The sequence below is a fragment of the Amblyraja radiata genome, chromosome 5 (assembly GCF_010909765.2).
Source record: "Amblyraja radiata isolate CabotCenter1 chromosome 5, sAmbRad1.1.pri, whole genome shotgun sequence".
NCBI lineage: Eukaryota > Metazoa > Chordata > Chondrichthyes > Rajiformes > Rajidae > Amblyraja > Amblyraja radiata.
Genome location: NC_045960.1, coordinates 91,830,983 through 91,854,249, shown reverse-complemented (window position 1 = coordinate 91,854,249; position 23,267 = coordinate 91,830,983). Strand labels below are relative to the sequence as shown.

The following is a 23,267-nucleotide window of genomic DNA, read 5'->3' as shown; positions in this document are numbered from 1 at the left end:
TAATTCAAAAGAACATTCACAATCATTATTATTTTCTCACAGAAGTAAAGCCCTGCAATTTATAGACTAAGGAATGCTAATTTAAAAAATGAAATTTAAAGTAATTGAATAATTGCACTAACAACACAATGGGAAATTCTTCAAATAAGCAGAATGCACAGATTGATTGAAAGCTCCCAGGAAACTTTGATCTCTTTAGGTAAAATTACCCCTTTAAGGGAATGAATACATTTTATTTAAGTTTTTTTGACTAAGTTTTCATCTTCTAAAAATAATTGTGATGTGGACTATAATCTTCAGGAAATTGGCAGAATGGTGAATGATAATAATACTTTGCACGATTCATTGAGTTAATCGACAAACCATGATGGTATGAAGTGACATGGGAAAACATCCGAGAAAATCTGGCACAATTTACAAATGGAAGGGTAAACAGAAAAAATGATTATGGCCGTAAAGAAGTGACTATAGGCGGGACAGGGATAGAATGTAGTCGGAATGTAGTCGAAATGTAATAAAGGCTGTAAATTGGAAATGCCTTCAGATATAAGGTTTAAATTAATCTACACCATCAAACAAGGAAAATAATCAGTGGTTTGTAATTGGATGCCATACTGAATCACTTTTTGGCAAGAAAACATATACAAAATTAGTATGTAGTTATTAATCAAAGGTGTGCAGAACAGGATGTATCGAGTATTAGTTAAAAGTGTAAAAACAAAGTCTTCAGTGGAGTGGCGCGGAGGAGTGTGGACTTCGTCCTGCACTAAATCTTCGCGCGCCACCGGCCTGTCGCGTAACTGACGGCTAAAGTGGGACAGGCCCAAGACCCTGGCGTAACGCGACGTCTCACCTCCAACAGCAGAAGCAGGCAAACGATCGCCAAGCTCGGCCTGGGGCTCACGGCCGTTGCGGATCCGGATCCGCCCCCACTCCTACTCCCAGAGCGGGGCCAAGACGATTGAAGATTGACACAAAATCCTGGAGTAACTCAGCGGGACCGGCAGCATCCCTGGAGAGAAGGAATGGGTGACGTTTAGGGTCGAGACCCTTCTTTCAGACTGAAGAAGAGTCTCGACCCGAAACATCATCCATTCCTTCTCTCCAGAGATGCTGCCGGTCCCACTGAGTTACTCCTGCATTTTTTGTCCATCTTCAAATGACGTCACGAGCTCCTGACGGCTGGGATGGCGCATGATGACGCGCGCGACTCTCACGGGACCGTCACTACCGGCCTGTCGCGTAAGTGCCGGCCCAAGTGGGACAGGCCCTTTAAGCTAAAGATAGCTGCAATACAGGCCTGGCAGAGCATCACCAGAGAAGACACCCAGCAACTAGTGATGTCCATGGATCGCAGACATCTAGCAGTCATTGCATGCAAAGGATATGCAACAAAATATTAAACATGACTACTTTCATTTACATGACATTGCTGTGCCCCAAACATTATGGTGCCCTGATTAAAATCTGACAATGTGCACTTTAATCACATGTGATTTTTTTCTAACACAAATCTCAAATTGTGGAGTACAGAGGCAAATAAATAAATGATGGGTCTTTGTCCCAAATATTATGGAGGGCACTGTACATCCGTCAGATTTTACAAAGAGTTCTGATTGAGATCAGTGACTACTGAAACCTCAAATGAAGGCCCACCCACACAAGACTACTTTGTTTGTAGAAATGCCAGGATCACTCCCAGTTTTTAGCCTCGGCACCTTTCCAGGCTGCTATAGACAAAATACACTAGACAGTAGGTACAGGAGTAGGCCATTCAGCCCTTCGAGCCAGCACCGCCATTCAGTGTGATCATGGTTGATCATCCCCAATCAGTACCCCGTTCCTGCCTTCTCCCCATATCCCCTGACTCTGCTATATTTAAGAGCCCTATCTAGCTCTCTCTTGAAAGTATCCAGAGAACTGGCCTCCACTGCCCTCTGAGGCAGAGAATTCCACAGACTCACAACTCTCTGTGTGAAAAAGTGTTTCCTCATCTCCGTTCTAAATGGCTTACCCCTTATTCTTAAACTGTTGGCCCTGGTTCTGGACTCCCCCAACATCGGGAACATGTTTCCTGCCTCTAGCGTGTCCAAACCATTAATAATCTTACATGTTTCAATAAGATCCCCTCTAATCTTTCTAAACTCCAGAGTGTACAAGCCCAGCTGCTCCATTCTCTCAGCATATGACAGTCCCGCCATTCCGGGAATTAACCTTGTAAACCTACGCTGCACTCCATCAATAGCAAGAATGTCCTTCCTTAAATTAGGGGACCAAAACTGCACACATTATTCCAGGTGTGGTCTCACTAGCGCGCTGTACAATTGCAGAAGGACCTCTTTGCTCCAATACTCAACTCCTCTTGTTATGAAGGCCAACATGCCATTCGCTTTCTTCACTGCCTGCTGTACCTGCATGCTTACTTTCATTGACTGATGAACAAGGACCCCCAGATCCCATTGTACTTCCCCTTTTGTACTTTCCAACTTGACATAATTTAGATAATAATCTGCCTTCCTGTTTTTGCTACCAAAGTGGATAACCTCACATTAATCTACATTAAACTGCATCTGCCCACTCGCCCAACCTGTCCGTCACCCTGCATTCTCATAGCACCTTCCTCACAGTTCACACTGCCACCCAGCTTTGTGTCATCTGCATATTTGCTAATGTTAATTTGAATCCCTTCATCTAAATCATTGATGTACATTGTAAATAGCTGCGTTCCCAGCACTGAGCCTTGCGGTACCCCACTTGTCACTGCCTGCCATTCTGAAAGGGACCTGTTAATCCCTACTCTTTGTTTCCTGTCTGCCAGCCAATTTTCGATCCATGTCAGCACTCTACCCCAATACCACGTGCCCTAATTTTGCCCACTGATCTCTTATGTGGGACCTTATCAAATGCTTTCTGAAAGTCCAGGCACATCGTCTGGCTCTCCCTTGTCCATTTTCCTAGTTGCATCCTCAAAAAATTCCAGATTAGTCAAGCATGATTTCCCCTTCGTAAATCCATGCTGACTCGGACCAATCCTGTTACTGCTATCCAAATGTGCCGCTATTTCATCTTTTATGAAAGTATATCAGCTACTGCTGATCTCGGTCAGATCTCACTTCTGCATTAGGTTAGGCACCCAAGCTCCATACTCAAGCTCAGATAGAGCAGGTCTGATACCATGCAAGTGTTGCTATTGACTTCACTCATGTTGAATTACTACTTACAGAGGCCTCCCTAGCAACCTCCTGCAGGAGTGCCCATCTTTCGTTCAGGACTGTCTGAGTGACCTCCCCTGCATCAAGAACATGCCTACTGTGAGTACTGATCTCCACCAGCCCAGCCAGATCCCTCTGATCACCTGTGAGCACTCCCCCCTCCATTTACCATAATCACACAATCACTCCTGAGCAGCAAAAGAATGCAGCTGGAAGTGGGCTGCTTGCAAAAAGGGTAATTCCTTCAAGAGCTGTTTCCTTGACCTTGCAGCTGCGAGGCTAAGTGATGGCAGCTGTGAGAATTTGCAATAGGTCAGTGCGATAGCACATGAAGAAACTGACACAGCACGGCGCTATGCATGGGAACCCTGGGAAAACTGTTCTGAAGACTTTGCAATGGTGGATCACAATCTTTATATGACTTATATGACGTTATGTCAGCACACAACTTTGAAGAAGAGTTGCTAGACTGAAATGTTCAGCTTATTCAGTTCTGACCACTAAATACTTATCAGAAGTGGTGTATACGGGTCTGAATAAGTGTAGTCGGAAAAATGGCTGAACCAAACACACGATAACAGAACAAGATTGTTTCTTTTATTGTACAATTTCTGTGCTGCTTCTAATTTTAATCCTAATACCATTCTTCCTCAGTTTTTATACCACACTTTTTGAATCACTCAGAATTACACACAAGTTTCCACACCCTTTCTCTTTCTATTTGCATTAAATGTGTCTTTACTGATGGTGCCAAATATAACTTTTCTCGATTGGTATATCTGGCTGCAAGCAATAAATGGGACTGGGGATATTAAAATGTCTGACAAAAGGTCTCAGCCCAAAAGTCACCCATTCCTGTCTCTCCAGAAATGCTTAAGAAGGAACTGCGGATGCTGGAAAATCGAAGGTACACAAAAATGCTGGAGAAACTCAGCAGGTGCAGCAGCAACTATGGAGCAAAGGAAATAGGCAACGTTTCGGGTCTGAAGAAGGGTTTTGGCCAGAAACGTTGCCTATTTCCTTCACTCCATAGATGCTGCTGCACCCGCTGGGTTTCTCCAGCATTTTTGTGTATCTCCAGAAATGCTGCCTGTCCCGCTGGGTTACTCCAGCATTTTGTGTCTATCTTCATATTAAAATGCTGCTGCTTTTGTGGGTGGGAAAGATAGGTCAGCTGGATGAAGGATCTTGGAGTATTTGTAAGTGACACACAACAGCAACAACACACAACTATAACATGTTCCAAGAGGCATACAACAGATCCAGCTACAGATAAATTTCAGATTAAAATGCCCAAAACCTCGGGGTATAAATAATAAATGGGGCGCTTACACATTGCATCTTTGGAATCAACTCTCAGCATTAGTATGTTAGTATATTTCTTAAGCAGAAATACAGGTTTTCAGTCTTTTTGACACATTGAAACCAGAATATGGTTTGTAAAGTTAAGAAACATTTGTAATTATTTGTGGTCATTACTCTTTGCTTATTCAGTAACACTTTGGCTTCATCGGAAAGGTCAAATCTTAATAACAATCCAGTTCCTTATTAAATTCGCATTTTTAGGAGAGACTTATGCCTCACAAAGTTCATATTGGAATTAAGTAATCTCTCTAATCTTCACTCAGATATTATGGTCAGAGCCCATAAAACATACCATGGATACTCCGCAGGTATGATCTCATGTTGTTAAATATTTAACAAATCACTCTCAATAGCCTTGCCAATCTCTTTGTTTTCCCGCAGTACCCATGTCTGGGTTTCATTACACAGCTGCCAAAGTTCTATAAACTGCACTTTTGTCACGTCCCTACAAATAAGTTGCAGACTGAATTGAAAGCAACCACCACACATCATTGAATAAAAAACATTCAATTAATTTTGTTGATGATTTGGTCATTTTATTATAGAAAACTAAAGCAATAAAATACCTTGTGAAACCTTGCCCGATGGTTATGAAAGCATTCTGGCAACTGAACAGTATGGTCCAGTCATTGACTAGGGAACCAAACAAGCAAGTTTATAGCATGGACGGAGACCATTTGGCCCTTCACACCTAAGCTGACTCTGCAAATAATCGTATTGCTTTTGCTTTTCCTAGAACCTTTTTATATTTCTTTGCTTCTCTCAAAATGTAATGGTTGGTTGCTTGTTCTAAAGCTTTGCATGTTTCAATGAATCTGTTGTGCGTATAACATTTCTGCTAACCTCTTTCCTCACTGTCAATTACTGTTTGAAATTGGCAACTCCCATCACTGTCTCTGCAATCAGAGGAAATAGTCTTTCCTGAGTCACTTGTTAGGATTTTTAACAAAGCTTTTAATTTTAAAGGGAGCACAAGAATAGGGGAACTTTTAAGATGACAAGACAAACTTACAAAATAATTTATTTAGCTTATGGGTTTCATAAACATAGAAACAGACAAAAGACAGGAGGTTCTGTTAAACCTATACTCAACTTGTTTGACCTAGCTTTAGAAAGAATAAGGGGCCATGGAAGGCCATAGCAGATAGTCTGAAGGTGGAATTATTGTTATAAATATCGACTGAAAAAGCCGAGGCTATTCTCCTTAAAGCAAGGAAAGCTAAGAAAGAGAAGGAAGATGTTTAAAATCTTGTCAGTGTTCAAATACTGAAACAACGGTAGACTGTTTCCAATGTTTAAAGGGTCAGCAATTAGACTACAGCAAGGAGAATAATTGTAAAAAAAAACTGCAGCAGAGCAAGGGAAAAAAATTACTTATGTGATTACAATTTGTATTATATCTCTTTGCAGAATGGTAGAAATAAAATGCAAGGGAATTACGCAAAATACATTAAGCAGAAAAAAGATAGGGATATTCAGAAGGAGCAACAGCGTGAGACAATTGGTATACTTTGAAATAACGAGATTGATAGGCTGAATGACATAATTCTCTGCTTTACTATTGGTTTAATCTATTATTCTTCCCCAAGCTTTATTTTTCCCAAAGATTAAAAAACAATCTAAGATTCATAGAGTTATACAGCATGGAAATAGGTCCCTTGGCCCAACTCACTGATGCTGACCAAGGGACCTACCGAAGTTAATCCAATTTTTCTTTGTTTGATCCACATTCCTCTAAACCATTCCGATCCATGTACTTGTCCAAATATTTTTTGAACGTCATAATTGTAAAGATCTCCCCACCTCCTCCAGCAGCTGATTCCACACACACTCTGTGAGAAAGGCTTGCTCCTCAGATCTCCTTTCAGCCTTTTCCCTCACATATTAAATCTAAGCCCATTAGTCCATCCTTCTAAGGGAAGAGCATGTAATGTCCCAGCTACAGTAGTCCCACCCACCTGTATCCATATCCCTCCAAAGAGCATGTAATGTCCCAGCTACAGTAGTCCCACTTGGTCCATATCCCTCCAAACCTGACCTATCCATGTACCTGTCTAACTGTTTCTAAAATGATGGGATAGTCCAAACCTCAACTACCTCCTCTGGCAGCTTGTTCCATACACCCACCACCCTTTGTGTGAAAAAGTTACCCCCTCGGATTCCTATTAAATCTTTTCCCCTTCACCTTGATCCTCTGGTCCTCGATTCCCCAACCCTCCGCGACGAAAGAGTCCTCGCTGTGCCCACTGCTGAAGCCCCGGGCGCGTCTCTGGGAAAGGCCGCACCGATCCTCGATGTTAGGCCACGGGGAAGGTGACATGGGAAAAGTCGCCTCTCCGTGGAGGAGGTGACCGAAGCGGTTTCCTCTTTATCCCCCCCTCCACACAAGACACACAGAGAAACATTAAAAACACACATTGAGACACACTAAAAAAACAAAAAATGTAGAAAAAACTAACACGCTGCTGGCAGGACTGCCGGCTCGAAGTGCCCCTACCGACCAACTCCAGTCCGAGAAACAACCTTCCACCATCACCCTCTGCTTCCTTCCATGGAGCCAATTTGCTATGCATTCAGCTATTTCAGATTCAGATTCAGATTCAATTTTAATTGTCATTGTCAGTGTACAGTACAGAGACAACAAAATGCATTTTCCTTTCTCCAAGGAGAAATATCCTTTCTCCTTGGATCCCATGCGATCTAACCTTCCAGAGCAGCTTACCATGCGGAAGCTTGTCGAATGCCTTATTGAAATCCGTGTACACAACATCTACAGCTCTGCCCTCATCGACCTTGTTGGTCACGTCTTCAAAAAAATCAATCAGATTTGTGAAAAGAGACCTCTCACGTACAAAACCACACTGACAATCCCTAATCAGCCCTTGTCCATCCAAATGCCTGTGTACCTATCCCTCAGAATACTCTCTAGTAACTTTCCAATGACAGATGTTAAGTTCACCAGCCTACAGTTCCTAGTATTTTCTCTGCAGCCCTTCTTGAAAAGAGGCACAACATTTGCCACCCTCCAGTCTTCCAGCACCTCTCCTGTTTTTAAGGATGACTCTTAAATTTCAACCGGGGCTCCCGCAATAACCAGAGCCATCTCCTGGCCCCCTTTTGCCATTCTGATCTCTTTTATCCGTTTACTCCTTTGTTCCTGAAATTCCTCCAGGGATGCACTTGAACCCAGTTGCCTATACCTGTCCCATGCATCATTCTTGTTTTTGACCAACACCTCCAATTTCCCTCGTCAGCCAAGCTTCCTTACGTTTGCCTGCGTTGCCCTTCACTCTAATGGGGACGTACATATCCTGAGTTTCGTCAGCACACTTTTAAAAACATCCCACTTGGCCGATGTTCCTTTCCCCTCAAATAACTGTCTCCAGTCAACTTGAGCGAGACCTTCTCTCATATCCTCAAAGTTGGCCTTACCCCAGTTGGCCTTACCCTAGTTGAACACGTGGACCCTCTCCGTCCCTATCCATAACTATCTTAAACTTAATCGAACTGTGGTCACTGGTCCCAAAATGCGCCTCCACAAACACTTTATTAACTTGCCCTTCCCAATTTCCCCAATACTAGATCCAGCGTTGCCCTCTCACATGTGGGGGGCTCCACATACTGCTTAAGAAAAATCTCCTGAACACTTGAAAAATTGCACCCCATTTAAACCCTTCACACTAAGATTTTCCCAGTCTATATTGGGAAAGTTAAAATCCCCTGCTACAACAACCTTATTTGACCTGCAGCTGTCTTCAATCTCCTGGCATATTTGTTCTTCTAATTCCCGTTGACTATTCGGGGGTTCGGGGGTCCCCAACCATCCCTTTGTTGTTCTCAGCTCCACCTATATAGCCTCACTCGACGAACCGTCCGTAATGTCGCCTCTAATCACCGCCATGACATGCTCTTTAACCAACAATGCAACCCCCACTCCTCTTTTTCCCTCACCCCTGTCTCTCCTGAAGCTCCTGTAGATTCAAGAGATTCAAGAGAGTTTATTGTCATGTGTCCCTGATAAGGCAATGACATTCTTGCTTTGCTACAGCACAACAGAACATAGTAGGCATTGACTACAAAACAGATCAGTGTGTCCATGTACCATTATATAAATATATACACACATGAATAAATAAACTGATATAGTGCAAATAACAGATAATGGGCTATTAATATTCAGGGTATTGTCCGAGCCAAGTTTAATAGCCTGATGGCTGTGGGGAAGTAGCTATTCCTGAACCTGGTCGTTGCAGTCTTCAGGCTCCTGTACCTTCTACCTGAGTGTGTGGCCAGGATGGTGTGGGTCCTTGATGATACAGCCAGCCTTTTTGGGCAGCGACTGTGATAGATCCCCTCGATGGAAGGGAGGTCAGAGCCGATGATGGACTGGGCAGTGTTTACTACTTTTTGTAGTCCTTTCCTCTCCAGGGCGCTCAAGTTGCCGAACCAAGCCACGATGCAACCGGTCAGCATGCTCTCTACTGTGCACCTGTAGATGTTAGAGAGAGTCCTCCTTGACAAACCGACTCTCCGTAATCTTCTCAGGAAGTAGAAGCGCTGATGTGCATTCTTAATAATTGCATCAGTGTTCTCGGACCTGGAAAATCTTCAGAGATGTGCACGCCCAGGAATTTGAAGCTCTTGACCCTTTCAACCATCGATCCGTTGATATAAACAGGATTGTGGGTCCCATCCTACTTCCAAAGTCCACAATCAGTTCCTTGGTTTTGCTGGTGTTGAGGGCCAGGTTATTGTGCTGGCACCATATGGACAGTCACTCGATCTCTCTTCTATACTCTGACTCATCCCCATCAGTGATACGTCCCACAACAGTGGTGTCGTCAGCGAACTTGATGATGGAGTTCGCACTATGACCGGCTACGCAGTCATGAGTATAGAGTGAGTACAGCAGGAGGCTTAGCACGCAGGCTTGAGGTGCTCCCGTGCTGATTGTTTTTGAGTCTGACACATTTCCACCAATACGAACAGACTGTGGTCTGTGAATGAGGAAGTCGAGGATCCAATTGCAGAGGGATGCGCAGAGACCCAGTTCTGCGAGTTTGGTAACCAGCTTGGAGGTGATGATTGTATTAAATGCCGAGCTGTAATCAATGAATATCAGCCTGACATATGAGTTTTTGTTATCCAAGTGGTCCAGAACGGAGTGGAAGGCCAGCGAGATCGCATCCACCGTTGATCTGTTGTGGCGGTAGGCAAACTGCAGTGGGTCCAGGTTTTTGTCGAGGTAGGAGTTGATTTGCGTCATGATTCACTTCATCACTTCATCAATACCGGCGTTAGTGCCACTGGTCGATAGTCATTGAGGCACGTCACCTTACTCTGCTTGGGCACTGGTATAATTGATGCCCTTTTAAAGCAGGTGGGAACCTCAGACCTCAGAAGTGAGAGGTTGAAAATGTCCGTAAAAACTCCAGCCAGTTGGTCCGGACATGTTTTTAGAACACGACCAGGTATACCATCAGGTCCAGGCGCTTTTCGAGGGTTCACCCCTCTGAAGGATTTCCTGACGTCGGCCTCTGTGACTGAGACTGAAATACCATCACAGCGAATAGGGCCTCGGGAAGGCACAACGGCATTCTTCCTATCAAAGCGTGCGTGAAACGCATTGAGCTGGTCAGGGAGTGATGTTTCACCGACATTCGAGCTGCCTCCTGATTTCGCCTTTTAGGAAGTGATTGCATTCAGGCCCCGCCACAGCTACCGAACATCTGTCTCATCCTCCAGTTTGGAGCAGAAGTCCCTTTTCGCTTTTTTGATGGCCTTACCAAGTTCGTACCTGGACTTCTTGTAGACCACTGTAATCAGACATGAATGCCCGTGTCTGGTGTTCAGAAGAGTGCAGATCTCAAAGTTCATCCAAGGTTTCTGATTGGGAAACACTCGGAAGGTTTTTGTAGGGATGCAGTCCTCCACACATTTCTTTATGAAGTCTATAACGACTGTGGTGTATTCGTTCAAGGACTTTGCCGAGTCCTTGAACATTGCCCAGTCTACAGACTCCAAACAGTCCTGGAGTTGTTCCTCTGCCCCCCCCCCCCCCGACCAGCTCTGTACTGTCCTCACCTCTGGGGGTGCGCTCTTCAATTGCTGCCAGTAGGCAGGAAGAAGCAGCACCATGGTATGGTCGGATTTACCTAATTGAGGGCGAGGGATAGAGCGATAGGCATTCTTGATGGTGGTGTAGCAGTGGTCGAGGGTGTTAGGTCCTCTGGTGCAGCAGGAGACATGTTGGTGGAAGTTAGGGAGTGATTTCTTTAGGTTTGCCTTATTGAAGTCCCCAGCATTGGTGGTAAATGCCTCGGGGTAAGACGTCTGGTGTTTGTTGACCACGGCGTACAGCTCCTCCAGTGTCAGACGGACGTCTGCCTGGGGTGGGATGTAGACTGCGGTCAGGATGATGGAGGTGAATTCCCTTGGGAGGTAGAAGGGACGGCACTTCTCCGCCAGATGTTCGAGGTGTGGAGAGCAGGAGTTGGACAGGACTGCCTGTCTGAACACCACGCAGAGTTGACCATGAGGCAGACGCCCCCTCCTCTCCTTTCCCAGATGCCAGTGGATGGAGAACCCTTCAGTCTGGACCGCTGAGTCTGGGGAGCTGGGGGTGAGCCATGTCTCTGTGAAACAGAACAGAGCATTCCCTCAGTTCCCTTTGATAAAGCAGCCTTGCCCTTAAGTCCTCCACTTTGTTTTCAAGGGACTGTACATTGGCCAGTAGGGAGAGGGGGCCGAAGTCCCCTGTGCTTCAGTCTGACCTGAAGTCCTGCCCGTCGGCCACGTTTTCGGACACAATGGAGGCTTCCCCTTTGTTTCCAGGTACTGTACTTGCTGTACCTGCTGGTTCTGCGGACCTGCGCTGGAACGGGGATTCCTTCACAGACGGCAGCTCCAGCTCCGTAACGAACGGGGGTACCTTCAAAGTCAGCAGCTCCAGCTTCATTGTTCCTGGAGGATCCAGCTCGTCAGCTCTGGAGGTCATCCCGGAATTTTCAGGTACAGTACCTGTGTTCCTCCGTCGGGTCGGGTAATTTCCAGCGAGCGTGGGAAAGTTTAAAGTCCGGGGCTCCCGCAGCTGCGGGAGATCGCGAAATTGCAAGAGCCTTGAGGTGCTCAAGCAGCTTGTCCGAAACGGCACCGATTTCTGCCGTTTTCCTGATCCAGGTGAGTTGATGGAAGTTGTATTTTATGTTCACCAGAACCTTTTATGTTCTGGTGCTCCGCAAAAGTCACCGCCGGCAGGCGCCATCTTGCTTTGCTGTACTCCGGAACATTGAGCTGCCAGTCCTGCCCCTCCCTTAACCAGGTTCCAGTCATGGCTACAACATCCCAGTCGCCTGTACCAATCTATGCCCAATCTCATCTGCCTTACCCATCAAGCCCCTTGGCTTGAAATACGTGCAGTATAAACCAACCCTCCTTTCTCGCTCTTCGCCTTTAACCTGCCTATTCTGTCCACTAACCTTTCCTACACCACACTCCATACCAACTACTAGCCTCTCACAGGCCTCTGTCCTGTACCCCCTGCCAATCTAGTTTAAACCCTCCCGTGTAGCATTAGCAAACCTTCCCGCTAGGATGTTGGTCCCCCTCCAGTTAAGGTGCAACCCGTCCCTTCTGTACAGGTCACCCCTGCCCCAGAAGAGATCCCAATGATCCAGAAATATGAATCCCTGCCACCTGCACCAATTCCTCAGCTGCACATTCATTTACCCTATCTTCCCATTCTTACCTTCACTAGCATGAGGCACTGAAAGCAATCCTGAAATCACTACCCTGGAGATCTTGCTTTTCAGTCTTTTACCCAATTCCGTAAACTCTTGTTGCAGAACCTCCTTCCTTTTCCTACCTATATCGTTTGTGCCAACATGCACAACAACCTCCGGCTGCTCCCCCTCACTCTTGAGGATGCCGTGCAGCCGCTCCAAGACGTCCTGGGCCCTGGCACTAGGGAGGCAACACACCATCCTGGAGTCTCGCCTGCTGCCGCAGAATCTTCTGTCCACACCTCTGACTATCGAGTCCCCCACCACTACGGCTCTGCCTGACGGCACTCTTCCCCGTTGAGCCTCCGCACCAGGGTTGGAGTCACAACTCTGGCTGCCACTCAAACTTGTCGTGTCATCCGCTCCGACAGCTCCCAAGAGGGTGTACCTGTTTTCCATAGGTACAGCCACCGGGGACTCCTGCACTCCATGTTTACTTCTCTTCCTCTTTGTCACCCACCTTCGCTCCTCTTAATTATATAATAATATAAATTACTCACAATACTCTGTGATCTTGTTAATTTATTATGTCTTTATTCTTCCATGCGACTTTCCTTTTGGATTAACCCAAAGTATAGCTATGACTTTATGAATCCAATATCATACTTTCAGGGCATGATGTATTTGAGCCTCCAAACATATTCACCTACATTCCTAATGTTTAATCAAGTTCATTGCAATGCCTTTTACTATCTTCCAAAACCCAACACTTATCCACATTGATTTCTATCTTTCATCTGACCACACTTTCTATGAACCTGTCTAGGCCTTGTTCGATATTTTTTTACAGCCTTTGTTAATTTTTTCTTTTGTGCCTTCTGTAATTTTAAATTATGTATTTGATGCATATGTGCCATTTATTGACACGTGTACAAATCACAAGAGCTTTATCCTGTACTGGTTCTGGCGATGCCCCAGATTTAAACCTTTACCAGCCCAAACAAAGATGTATAGACGTGACATTTTATTCCACGTCTAGCCATTAACAGTCAAGTTGTAATTCCAGTGTATGGCATGAAGTTCCAGCCCTCATTAAATCGTTTTGTGCCATGAAATATTACCACTACCAATTGGGTTCAGAGCAGGTGAGTAATAGGAAACATGTGCTTTTTGAAAAAGTTGTGAATTTATATAGGTATGGTATGCCTTTTTTATTATATGTTTACTTCCCTGCGTACCCTGTGTTATTTAAATTACAAATCCAGATTTGTTCAGTCTTATTGTTTTAATAGACTGAAACGTAATTTGCAGCTTGTATTCTGCTGAAGGCCGTCATCATTTTTGCAGTGCTTTGCTGGTTGGCAAATTAGGTTGGCAGCATTTTCTTTCTAACAGCAAGATAAATATTACAATGCATAGAACATTTTAATATGGGAGACAACAAAAGGTTGACTATTACAAGTAAATGTAAACTCAATCAGCATATCAGCAGCCATTCCGCGAAGCTTAAATAGATTTTTTATCACCCACCTCAACACACTATCAAACATGGAATTCAAATCAATTACCCAGGATTTTGAAGCAGATGGCCATTTAAAAAAAATGTTGAACTAGTTAAGAGGGAATTATTGTGAATTATACTGACTCATGAGCAATCAAGGATGGAAATTATGTCATGGACCTGTAGACACAGCTGGCAACTTAGCACATCTGAAATCACAAACCAATCCTGATGTGGACCCAGCAAGATGCATGATTTCATAGATTAAGACATGCAGAAAATAGATTGAGCTAAAAACAAAGCTGACTACTGGCGTTATGAGATCAGGGCATTCAGTAGATGAGGAGTAAAGCAATAATCTGCTTGCATGCTAATTTTATACGGATCGTCTCAGTGCAATGCTGCTGTTTTTCTGTGCTGGTCTATTATTCATAAGTCATGGTGCAGGTGGCAGGGAGGGGTGGGAATGTTAACTGAAAATAAAAACTCAATATCCACATGGAACACTTGCGTACTTCGGGAAATAAACAGCTGGGAAAAAAAGTTACTCAGGGGTTGAAATCATACCACAGATCAGCTAATTAAAAATCACCACCCACCTTCTCCCCTACATGCATCACAATCCTTTATCCTCACCACCCCATATCACCTTCACAATAGTGTAGACTTTGAAAGCACATCTTTCCTGTTCGCTGTTTGATTCAGTGTCCTCAATATGCATTTGTTTGTTCAAACCACAACTTACCTCTCGTATTTATCATTTAATTAGGCCAGATATAATATTTGCTTTCATAGATTCACACAAGAGAAACCATGATATGTCTCAACATATTTTTTGTAACCCAAGAGGTGGCATTTTTAATACCTTTGTAACAAGTTTAATTAAAAGAAGCATTTAGCAAGTGAGATCCACAAGCACTGTTCCAGCTGCAATCATTTATAAACTGAACAGGTTTTGATGCACGGATATTGCTGCCATTGTAATTTTCTTTAAAGCTGGCTAAATCTCCGCAAGTGCCTATTTTTAAACAATATGCCAGTCATGGGCAATGTGATCACAGCAGAAAGTCTTAAGCATATTTTGCAGTTTTATTGGGTCTTTTTTTTTTAAGCCTGTTTTTATCAAAAATGGGATAAAAATTCATTGTTTACTGACAGCAATAACATTGGTGTGCCACACTGTAATTTACAAGGATAAAGACATTCTCACAGCTTTGGGCTCATTGCTAAACTCCCTTAAAGCATCTGTCAAAAGACATACACCATGAATCACTAGACAACATATTGCACAAGGACCAATTTCTTTACCTTCTCGGTGCTCCATCTTCATGTGGTTGAATAATCACTACTTTTACTGTCACGGACGTTCGTAAAAGGTCTATCATCTGCTCGTGGGTCAAGGTCGCCACAGCTACTTTGCAGATCTCAACTAGTCGACTCCCTTGCCTCAGGCCAGCTTTCCATGCAAAGCCAAATGGCTCAACATCTGCCACAATACCTTCAAAGTTAACATGGAATCCTAGCTGTCCAAGGCCATTTCTTCTCAGAGTCATTTCTGTTGTTTCACAGCCTCTGGTCACTAACTGGATAAAAAAGAATCACATTGTTTTAATAATTGTTCCATCTAATCATTTTTACATGTACAAGGAGACATCTCAAGTTACTTCACCCAAAATCATGTGTTATTTTCAAAGCAGTTGAATTGTAAACAATATCCTTGGTAGAGTGAAAGGTGATAGTTTTTGTAGCACAGGAATGGGCCACGACAGTCTTATTCCTTACAACTGTATACACTGCAAAGCACCTGTCGGTCTGCCTGAGAATCAATTGGAAATTTGAGAAAAAACATTCAGAGTCGTTAAAAAAATTCTCCTAACATCTGTCTCAGGCAGAACATACGTCCACTTTAATGCAGCTAGATACTTGTTGACCTGCACACTTCTCCTACATTGAACTTCTGACATTTTCAAACAAATGTGAAGGTGCATTAAATTTTCAAGCACAAGCAACAACTTAGATACATATGGTGCCTTTACTGGGGAAAAAGCACATTGACATATTACCATGCAGAATCTCAGAATCTATTATTGGCAGATGATAGCTAAAAAGAGGTATGTTTTAAGGAACATCTCAGAAGAGGAGATAGTGATAGGAGAAGAAGAGAGTGGATATTCAAGGGCTTCGGGCTTTTCTAAATGTATGTCTCCCATCAGTAGGGGAGTTGGGTTTGGGAGAATTAATGGCGAGAACAGAAGAAATGCAGGCATCTTGGAGATTTCTATGACTTCACAAGAACTTGGAGATTAAGAAGGATTTGATTTTTAAAATCAAGTCAGCCGGCACAAGAGTGGTGGAAGTAAAGATTAGTGTGAGCCTGGACACGGTCTTCAGAGTTTTAGATAAACTCATCAAAGTTTAAACAAGGAAGGATGACCAGGAGGCCATTGAAAAAGTTAAGAAGAAACAAAGAAAGAGACAAAGGTTTCAGCCTGAAGATCAGCTGAGGGGCTGGGTGCAGTCGGGCATTGTTATAAAGATGGTCTGGCAGGAGGTGGTCTTGATAATAATTAAATATGTAACCTAGAACTTATCTTGAGGTCAAATGAGGCACCAAAATTGCAATGGATGCCAAAGTGAATTAATGGCTATGGAACAGGCCTTGTGTTCCCAATATTTAGTTTGTACAAATTTCTGCTCATCTCAATACTGGCAGTAAGATAAGCAATCTGGTGATTTAGAATTAAAGGAGGAGCTAAGAGATGATGAAATACGTTAGCTAAAAATAATAATAGATCATCCCTGTGCCTATTTCAACATTCAATAAAATCCTAGCTGATTTTATTTATCTCAGCACCCCTTTCCAACACTATCCCCAAATTTCTTGAAATCTTTAATACCAAAAAATCTGTCTATCATTGTTCCGAATATAATCAGTGTCCGAGTCTCCAGTCAGAAGAACATCTAACCAACCTGATCTCCCGGTGGCTAAGAAACTTCAATTCCCGCCTCCCATTCCGAATCTGACCTTTCTCTCCTGGGCCTTCTCCATTGCCAGAGTGAGACCCAGCGCAAATTGGAGGAACAGCACCTCATATTTTGCTTGGGTGGTTTACACACCAGCGGTATGAACATTGACTTCTCTAATTTCAGATAGTCCTTGCTTTCTCCCTCCTTCTCCTCCTCCTTCCCAGCTCTCCCACAAGCCTACTGTCTATGCCTCTTCCTTTAATTTTCCTGCCCCCTCTGACATCAGTCTGAAGAAGGGTCTCGACCTGAAACGTCGCCTATTCCTTCTCTCCATAGATGGTGCCTCACCCACTGAGTTTCTCCAGCATTTTTGTCTACCTTCAACTTCATAGCTATCTTGTCAAGCCCCTTAAGAATTCTGTATACTTTAATCACCTCTCATTCTTCTATACGAGAGTGTAGGCCCAGCCTGTTTAATCTTTTATCATAAAACAACCCACAGTGCCAACATCCATCTAATAAGCTTTCCCCACTATCCTTCGATTGCAGGTATATCCTTCCTTAGGCATGGAGATCAAACTTATTCACAACATGCCAGAGTAGTCTCAGCAGGGCCCCGTGTCGAAAATATCTTTATTGCTATATTAAAATCCTCTTGTAATAAAGGCTTGCAAACCATTTGCCTTTCTAATGGTTCTTATTAACATTCAATGCTTCACATACAAGGACCCCAGCTCTCACTGAATGGCAACAGTTTTTATTTTCTCAATATTTAATTCACATTTCATATTTCTAGTTTTTCTGAAAAAGTGAATAACTTATTTTTCCATAGCACATTCCATCTGCTATCTGTCCATATCAAATCCTTATACCTCTCAAAGGTTCCTGAAATGTTCCCTATGTTGGGGGAGTCCAGAACCAGGGGTCATGGTTTAAGAATAAGGGGTAGGCCATTTAGAACTGAGATGCGGAAAAACTTTTTCACCCAGAGAGTCGTGAATCTGTAGAATCCTCTGCCACAGAAGGCAGTGGAGGCCAATTCACTGAATGTTTTCAAGAGAGTTAGATATAGGTCTTAGGGCTAACGGAATCAAGTGATATGGGGGAAAAAGCAGGAACGGGGTACTGATTTTGGATGATCATATTGAATGGCGGTGCTGGCTCGAAGGGCCGAATTGCCTACTCCCGCACCTATTTTCTATGTTTCCTAGCAACCCCCTACATCTGAAACTTGCAGCTTTTCTTCTATAATCAGCAGAAAGGGCTTAAGATAATCACTTATATAATGATACTGTAAATGTAACTGAACCATCTGTCTTTCTCGCACAATAAAGCTTGGCAACTGTGCTAGATTGCATGTCAGCAAGTTTCATCACATCATCTCTTGCCTCCAATTGCCATGATCCTACTGTCAGTTGTCCAGCAGTGTTCAGTGTTGTTGGAAATAATCCAGTTGCTCAAGAAACTATTCATCGTAAGGCTTTTACTGGAATACTTCGCTTTAGGTATTTTATGGCTGAAAATGGTTGTGAATCATGCAGGAACAAAATAAGAGGAAAGAAACATACTCATGAGGTTTTTTTTTCCCCCAGCAGTATTCATGACATTAATTATGGGAGCTGCCAGAACAATCTGGAGGTAATAGCACATCTACACTTAAACCTTTGAAAATCAGCCAGAAACAACTAACACAACCCTACAGAAATAATTGTATTTGAGATTATGTGCCAAATTCCAACCATCACATTTAAACACAGGTAGGGAGAAAATGAGAACTAGTCATCAAATTGATCTTGAGGTTATTTTTCCATGAAACAAATATGGTTTTCTGTAGGGTTACAGATTAGTACCCAGTTTTTTCCTCAATGCACGTCATTTTAAGGCATTACTAAAACAAATGCCCAATGGGGTTTCTTTACATTCACTAGTTTGGAGATACACCAATTATTTACAGAAGCCAATTAACCTACAAACTTGCACATCTTTGTTTAGGAGATTGAGAGGGGATCTTATAGAAACTTACAACATTCTTAAGGGGTTGGACAGGCTAGATGCAGGAAGATTGCTCCCGATGTTGGGGAAGTCCAGGACAAGGGGTCACAGCTTAAGGATAAGGGGGAAATCCTTTAAAACCGAGATGAGAAGAACTTTTTTCACACAGAGAGTGGTGAATCTCTGGAACTCCCTGCCACAGAGGGTAGTCGAGGCCAGTTCATTGGCTATATTTAAGAGGGAGTTAGATGTGGCCCTTGTGGCTAAAGGGGATCAGAGGGTATGGAGAGAAGGCAGGTACGGGATACTGAGTTGGATGATCAGCCATGATCATATTGAATGGCGGTGCAGGCTCGAAGGGCCGAATGGCCTACTCCTGCACCTAATTTCTATGTTTCTATGTGATAACAGAGAGAATGTACAAACAGCACCCGTCGTCTGGATCAAACGCGGGTCTCTGGCACTGCAAGGCAATAAAGGGCCTGTCCCACATGCAACATTTTAGGCGACAGCCTGAAAAGAGGTTGTCGCGCCGTGGTCGGGTCGTGACGCGTGGTAACGCATGTTGTGACGAGCGGTGTCTCCCTGCCACCCCAGGATTTTGGAATGTTCAAAATCCAGGGGCGACATTTGGTGTCTCATCATGTCGTGCGCCCTGTCACACGCTGACGTATGCTGTCCTGCGGGTTAAGTCCTGACACGGTTAGGGTTAGGGACCACAGGTGGGCTGTAAAATATTCTTCCTTCAATGGATAGATTTTAAACATTAATATATTAAAATTAATACTATAAAATCAATTGAGCAAGTGAAAAGATGCCTGAGTCGTTCAGTATTATTTACAGAGGTATTGGTCTGCTTCCAGATCCAATCACCGTCTCTAACTTTTCACAGGGATGAATTCACTGAGTGGAGACTGAACTCACCTCTCCCCTCCACTCCCCTCCTGGCCCCTACCCTTCACCCCTCCCCACTCCCCCCTTCTTCCCTTCCCCTCCTCTTCCTCCCTTCTCCCCGCTCCCCTCTTCTCCCCCTTCTTCACCCCCCCCCCTCACATCCCCTTCTCCCCTTCTCCAACCCCCCCCCCCCCACTTTCCCCGACGCCCCCCATTTGTGGACCCAGCTGTGACAGCTAGATCCCACTAATAGTACTGCACAAAGGCCACATCATCTGTTTCAGTAACGTTGACTATGGGATAAATGCAGACTTTGGGAACAAAACCCTCCTCCGCCCCCTCGCCTTGCTTCAAAATGGGTGGTGGGTATTCAGACTCAGTGGCCGGAGCAGGTGGGTGGCACTGGTACATTGACAACATTGCCTGTACCCAGTTGAAAAGCCCGCTGCCTCTGGGGGTTTGGAGAGACCATTGGAAGAGAGATCTGCCTCTGGGCCAACTCGTAGCCAACAGTTTAGTTCCCATGCAGAACATTGGGGATTCGAGTCCAACCCCTGGGGCCCCTGTGTCACATTTAGTTCAGAGATACAGTGCCCTTAGGCCCACCGAGTCCGCACCGGCCAGCGATCCCCCGCAAACTATCCTACACACGCTAGGGACAATTTATACTTATACCAAGCCTATCAACTTAGAGTTAGGGTTAGGGTTTCCACCCGCACTCCAAAGGCGCACAGGTTTGTATAAATTGTCCCTAGCGTGTGTGGGATAGTGTGCAGGGGATCGCTGGTCGCAGGCTGGGTCCACAAATGGGGGGGGTCGTGGAAAGTGGGGGGAGGGGGATTGGAGAATGGGAGAAGGGAGGGAGAGGGGAAGAAGGGGATGTGAGGGAAGGGGGGGAATGGAGAAGGGGGAGAAGAGTGGAGTGGCGAAGGGAGGAAGAGGGGGGAAGGGAAGAAGGGGGGAGAGGGGAGGGGAGAAGGGTAGGGGAGGAGGAGAAGGAGGGATGAAGGTGGGAGGGGAGAGGGGAGTTCAGTCTACACTCACTGAATCCATTCCTGTGAAAAGTTAGAGACAGTGATTGGATCTGGAAGTGGACCAATACCTTTGTAAATAAAACTGAACGTCTCAGACACCTTTTCATTTGCACAATTAATTTTATTGTATTAATTTTAATGTATTAATGTTTAAAATCCATGCATTGAAGGAAGAATATTTTACAGCCCATCTGTGGTCCCTAACCCCAACCCTAACCCTGACCCTGACCCTGACCCTGACCCTGACCCTGACCCTGACCGGGCGTCACCCACAGGACAGCATATGTCAGTGTGTATGTCGCACAACTTGCCGGTTTTACGCGCGTCATTCACCGACGCTCGCAGTCGCCGAAAAAAACGCAAAGTGGGACAGGCCCTTGACTCTACCGCTGTGCCACACTAGCCAAGTAGGAAATGGAGAAGTGGGTGCTCCTCTGGTAGTTGGCATTTAACTCAGTTGGCTATGGGGCTGAACGTGATCTGCTTTAAGAAATAGAACCTTTCTCTGAATGAAGACAGAAACTACTTCTTCCACCGACTTTGTTCTCACTCCAGTTCTACACACAGACAGTAATAAAAAAGCTTATTTCGCAAAGAAGCAAATGGCACTAAGCCAACTGTTAATATTAAATTTGATATCGATAGACTTCTGAGAACCAAAGATATGAAAAGGATATCGAGAGTAAGCATACATAAGAAATTCCTCGCAGAACAGAGAAAGATAGTTCAAGTCAAGCAACAAATAGCTGATTCTAGTTCTTCTGTACACACAAGCGACGGGTATTAGATCCTCTCACCAAAGCTTATAAAATTATTTAAAAAATGGAAAGTCAGCAATTTATTGCACAGAAACTGGAAGGAAATCTGCTAATGAGATTTGCATTTTAAATATATTTATATTCATGACATTGTTAAATATATAGCAATAAATACAATTAAAAACAAAATTAAAAAAACGAGATTAGGATATTATCATTTTCAAATAGAACCCTGAACTTTACCATTGAATCAACCATAGAATATTACAAATGCCTTCAGCATATTTTCCTTATAAAGGTTTGCCTGAGATTCAAGTTAAACAAAAGTTCTTCATCCCTCAAGTGAAAAAAATTCAAATAAATATTGTTTTCCTTTAACACCAGTGCTAATGCGAGTGTCATTTTGATGAATGACAACTTCTGAGATTCATTTAAGGTTGTCTTTATATCCCTAACCTGAAAACAGTGAAGTGTCAAATGTGTGGCAGCACTCTGGTCTCTGATGTGCATGTGGATTCAGGCTCTGACCCAGAAATTTAAACAGCTAATCTAGACTGACACTGACTGAGCAAGCACTGCACATACTGAGGAACAATCTTTCAGACAAAATATTAAGCCAAGAAATCATCTAACTTCTCAAGTGAGTGTAAAAGGTACATAGGTACACATTGGTAGTATATTTGGAGTACTCATTATTTGACTCAACCATTCTCATTAAAATACCTTTGTTATTTCTCTCACACAAACCATACAACCTAGTAAGAACCAGGGTCTTATCAACTGGTGTGTTAAGACCAACAGCAATATTTTCGACACTGGAGGATGGGAGGATTGCCAATCTGAAGGCAATGTAAAAGAGAAAGTATCTTGTGTGCTTAATGAGGTGTCACTTTTCACTAATCCGTTTTTCATTGCACCTTGGTGTAGCAATAATAAACCTAAAACTAAAGCATTAAAACGAGACCATCTTTTATGTTTCAAAATAAGCCTGTGTAAAGTAACTTTATGGTGGAGTGAATAGCTATTATATTTTCTTACAACACTGATTGTACATTTAGTTAATACTAGCTGTGAAACGGGCTGTGTGTCTGGAATTTGTGAAAGACCCATCGTAAATGCAACTTATTTCTGTTTCTCTTTAAAATGAAGCAGAGCAGATGTTATTTATAATGACAGTCCTGCTGCTTATCATACAATACTTTTGTTCTTCAGAGATTTCCTGGCTTAACAAAACACTTAGGCCCTACTTCTGTCTGGAAAACCAAAGTGGAAATAGATTATTTGTAACTTCTGATCCCTCCACATACCAGCTCTATCCTACAAGTTCAAATATTAATGGCTACAGTCCAGTGGTTTAATTTTTTTAAATATATCACCACCCAGTATTCCCATTCAACTGCTTACAACAAACCACACTAAATATTGCAATTCTTTTCAGGACATTAGATTTCTGCCAGCAATGATATAAAAGAACCTAAGAAACAGGAACAGGAGTAAGCCAGTCAGCCTCTCTAACTTACTCCATCAAACATTAAGATCTTGGCAATCTTCTATCTTAACACAATTTTCATGTTCTATCCATATCTGATTCCTTTAATGTGTAATGTGCCTTGAATGCAGTGAATGACATGGCCCATTGAGATAAAGAATTCCAGTGTTTCACACACCCCCTCAGTGCAGACATCTTTCTTCATTTTAGTAAAACTCTCTGTTCGAGGCTCCTTGGCCAAAGAAAACATCCTTCCTGTTAAACCTGTTGAGCACCTTAAGAAATAAGATTATCTCTTTCCTCTGAATGTTGTAGAATACAGATCTAACCTATT

The 23,267-nt window shown here is 43.5% G+C and overlaps 1 protein-coding gene across 4 annotated transcripts in view; it reads right to left on the bottom strand.

Moving 5' to 3' along the window:
- Window positions 1–23,267, bottom strand: part of sipa1l2 (signal induced proliferation associated 1 like 2) — a 463,054-nt gene that overhangs the window by 130,356 nt on the left and 309,431 nt on the right. For all 4 annotated transcript variants that reach the window (XM_033021738.1, XM_033021739.1, XM_033021741.1 and 1 more), the window contains exon 10: window positions 15,108–15,382. In XM_033021738.1, coding sequence (XP_032877629.1) covers window positions 15,108–15,382 — 275 coding nt within the window. The remainder of the gene's footprint in view (window positions 1–15,107; window positions 15,383–23,267) is intronic.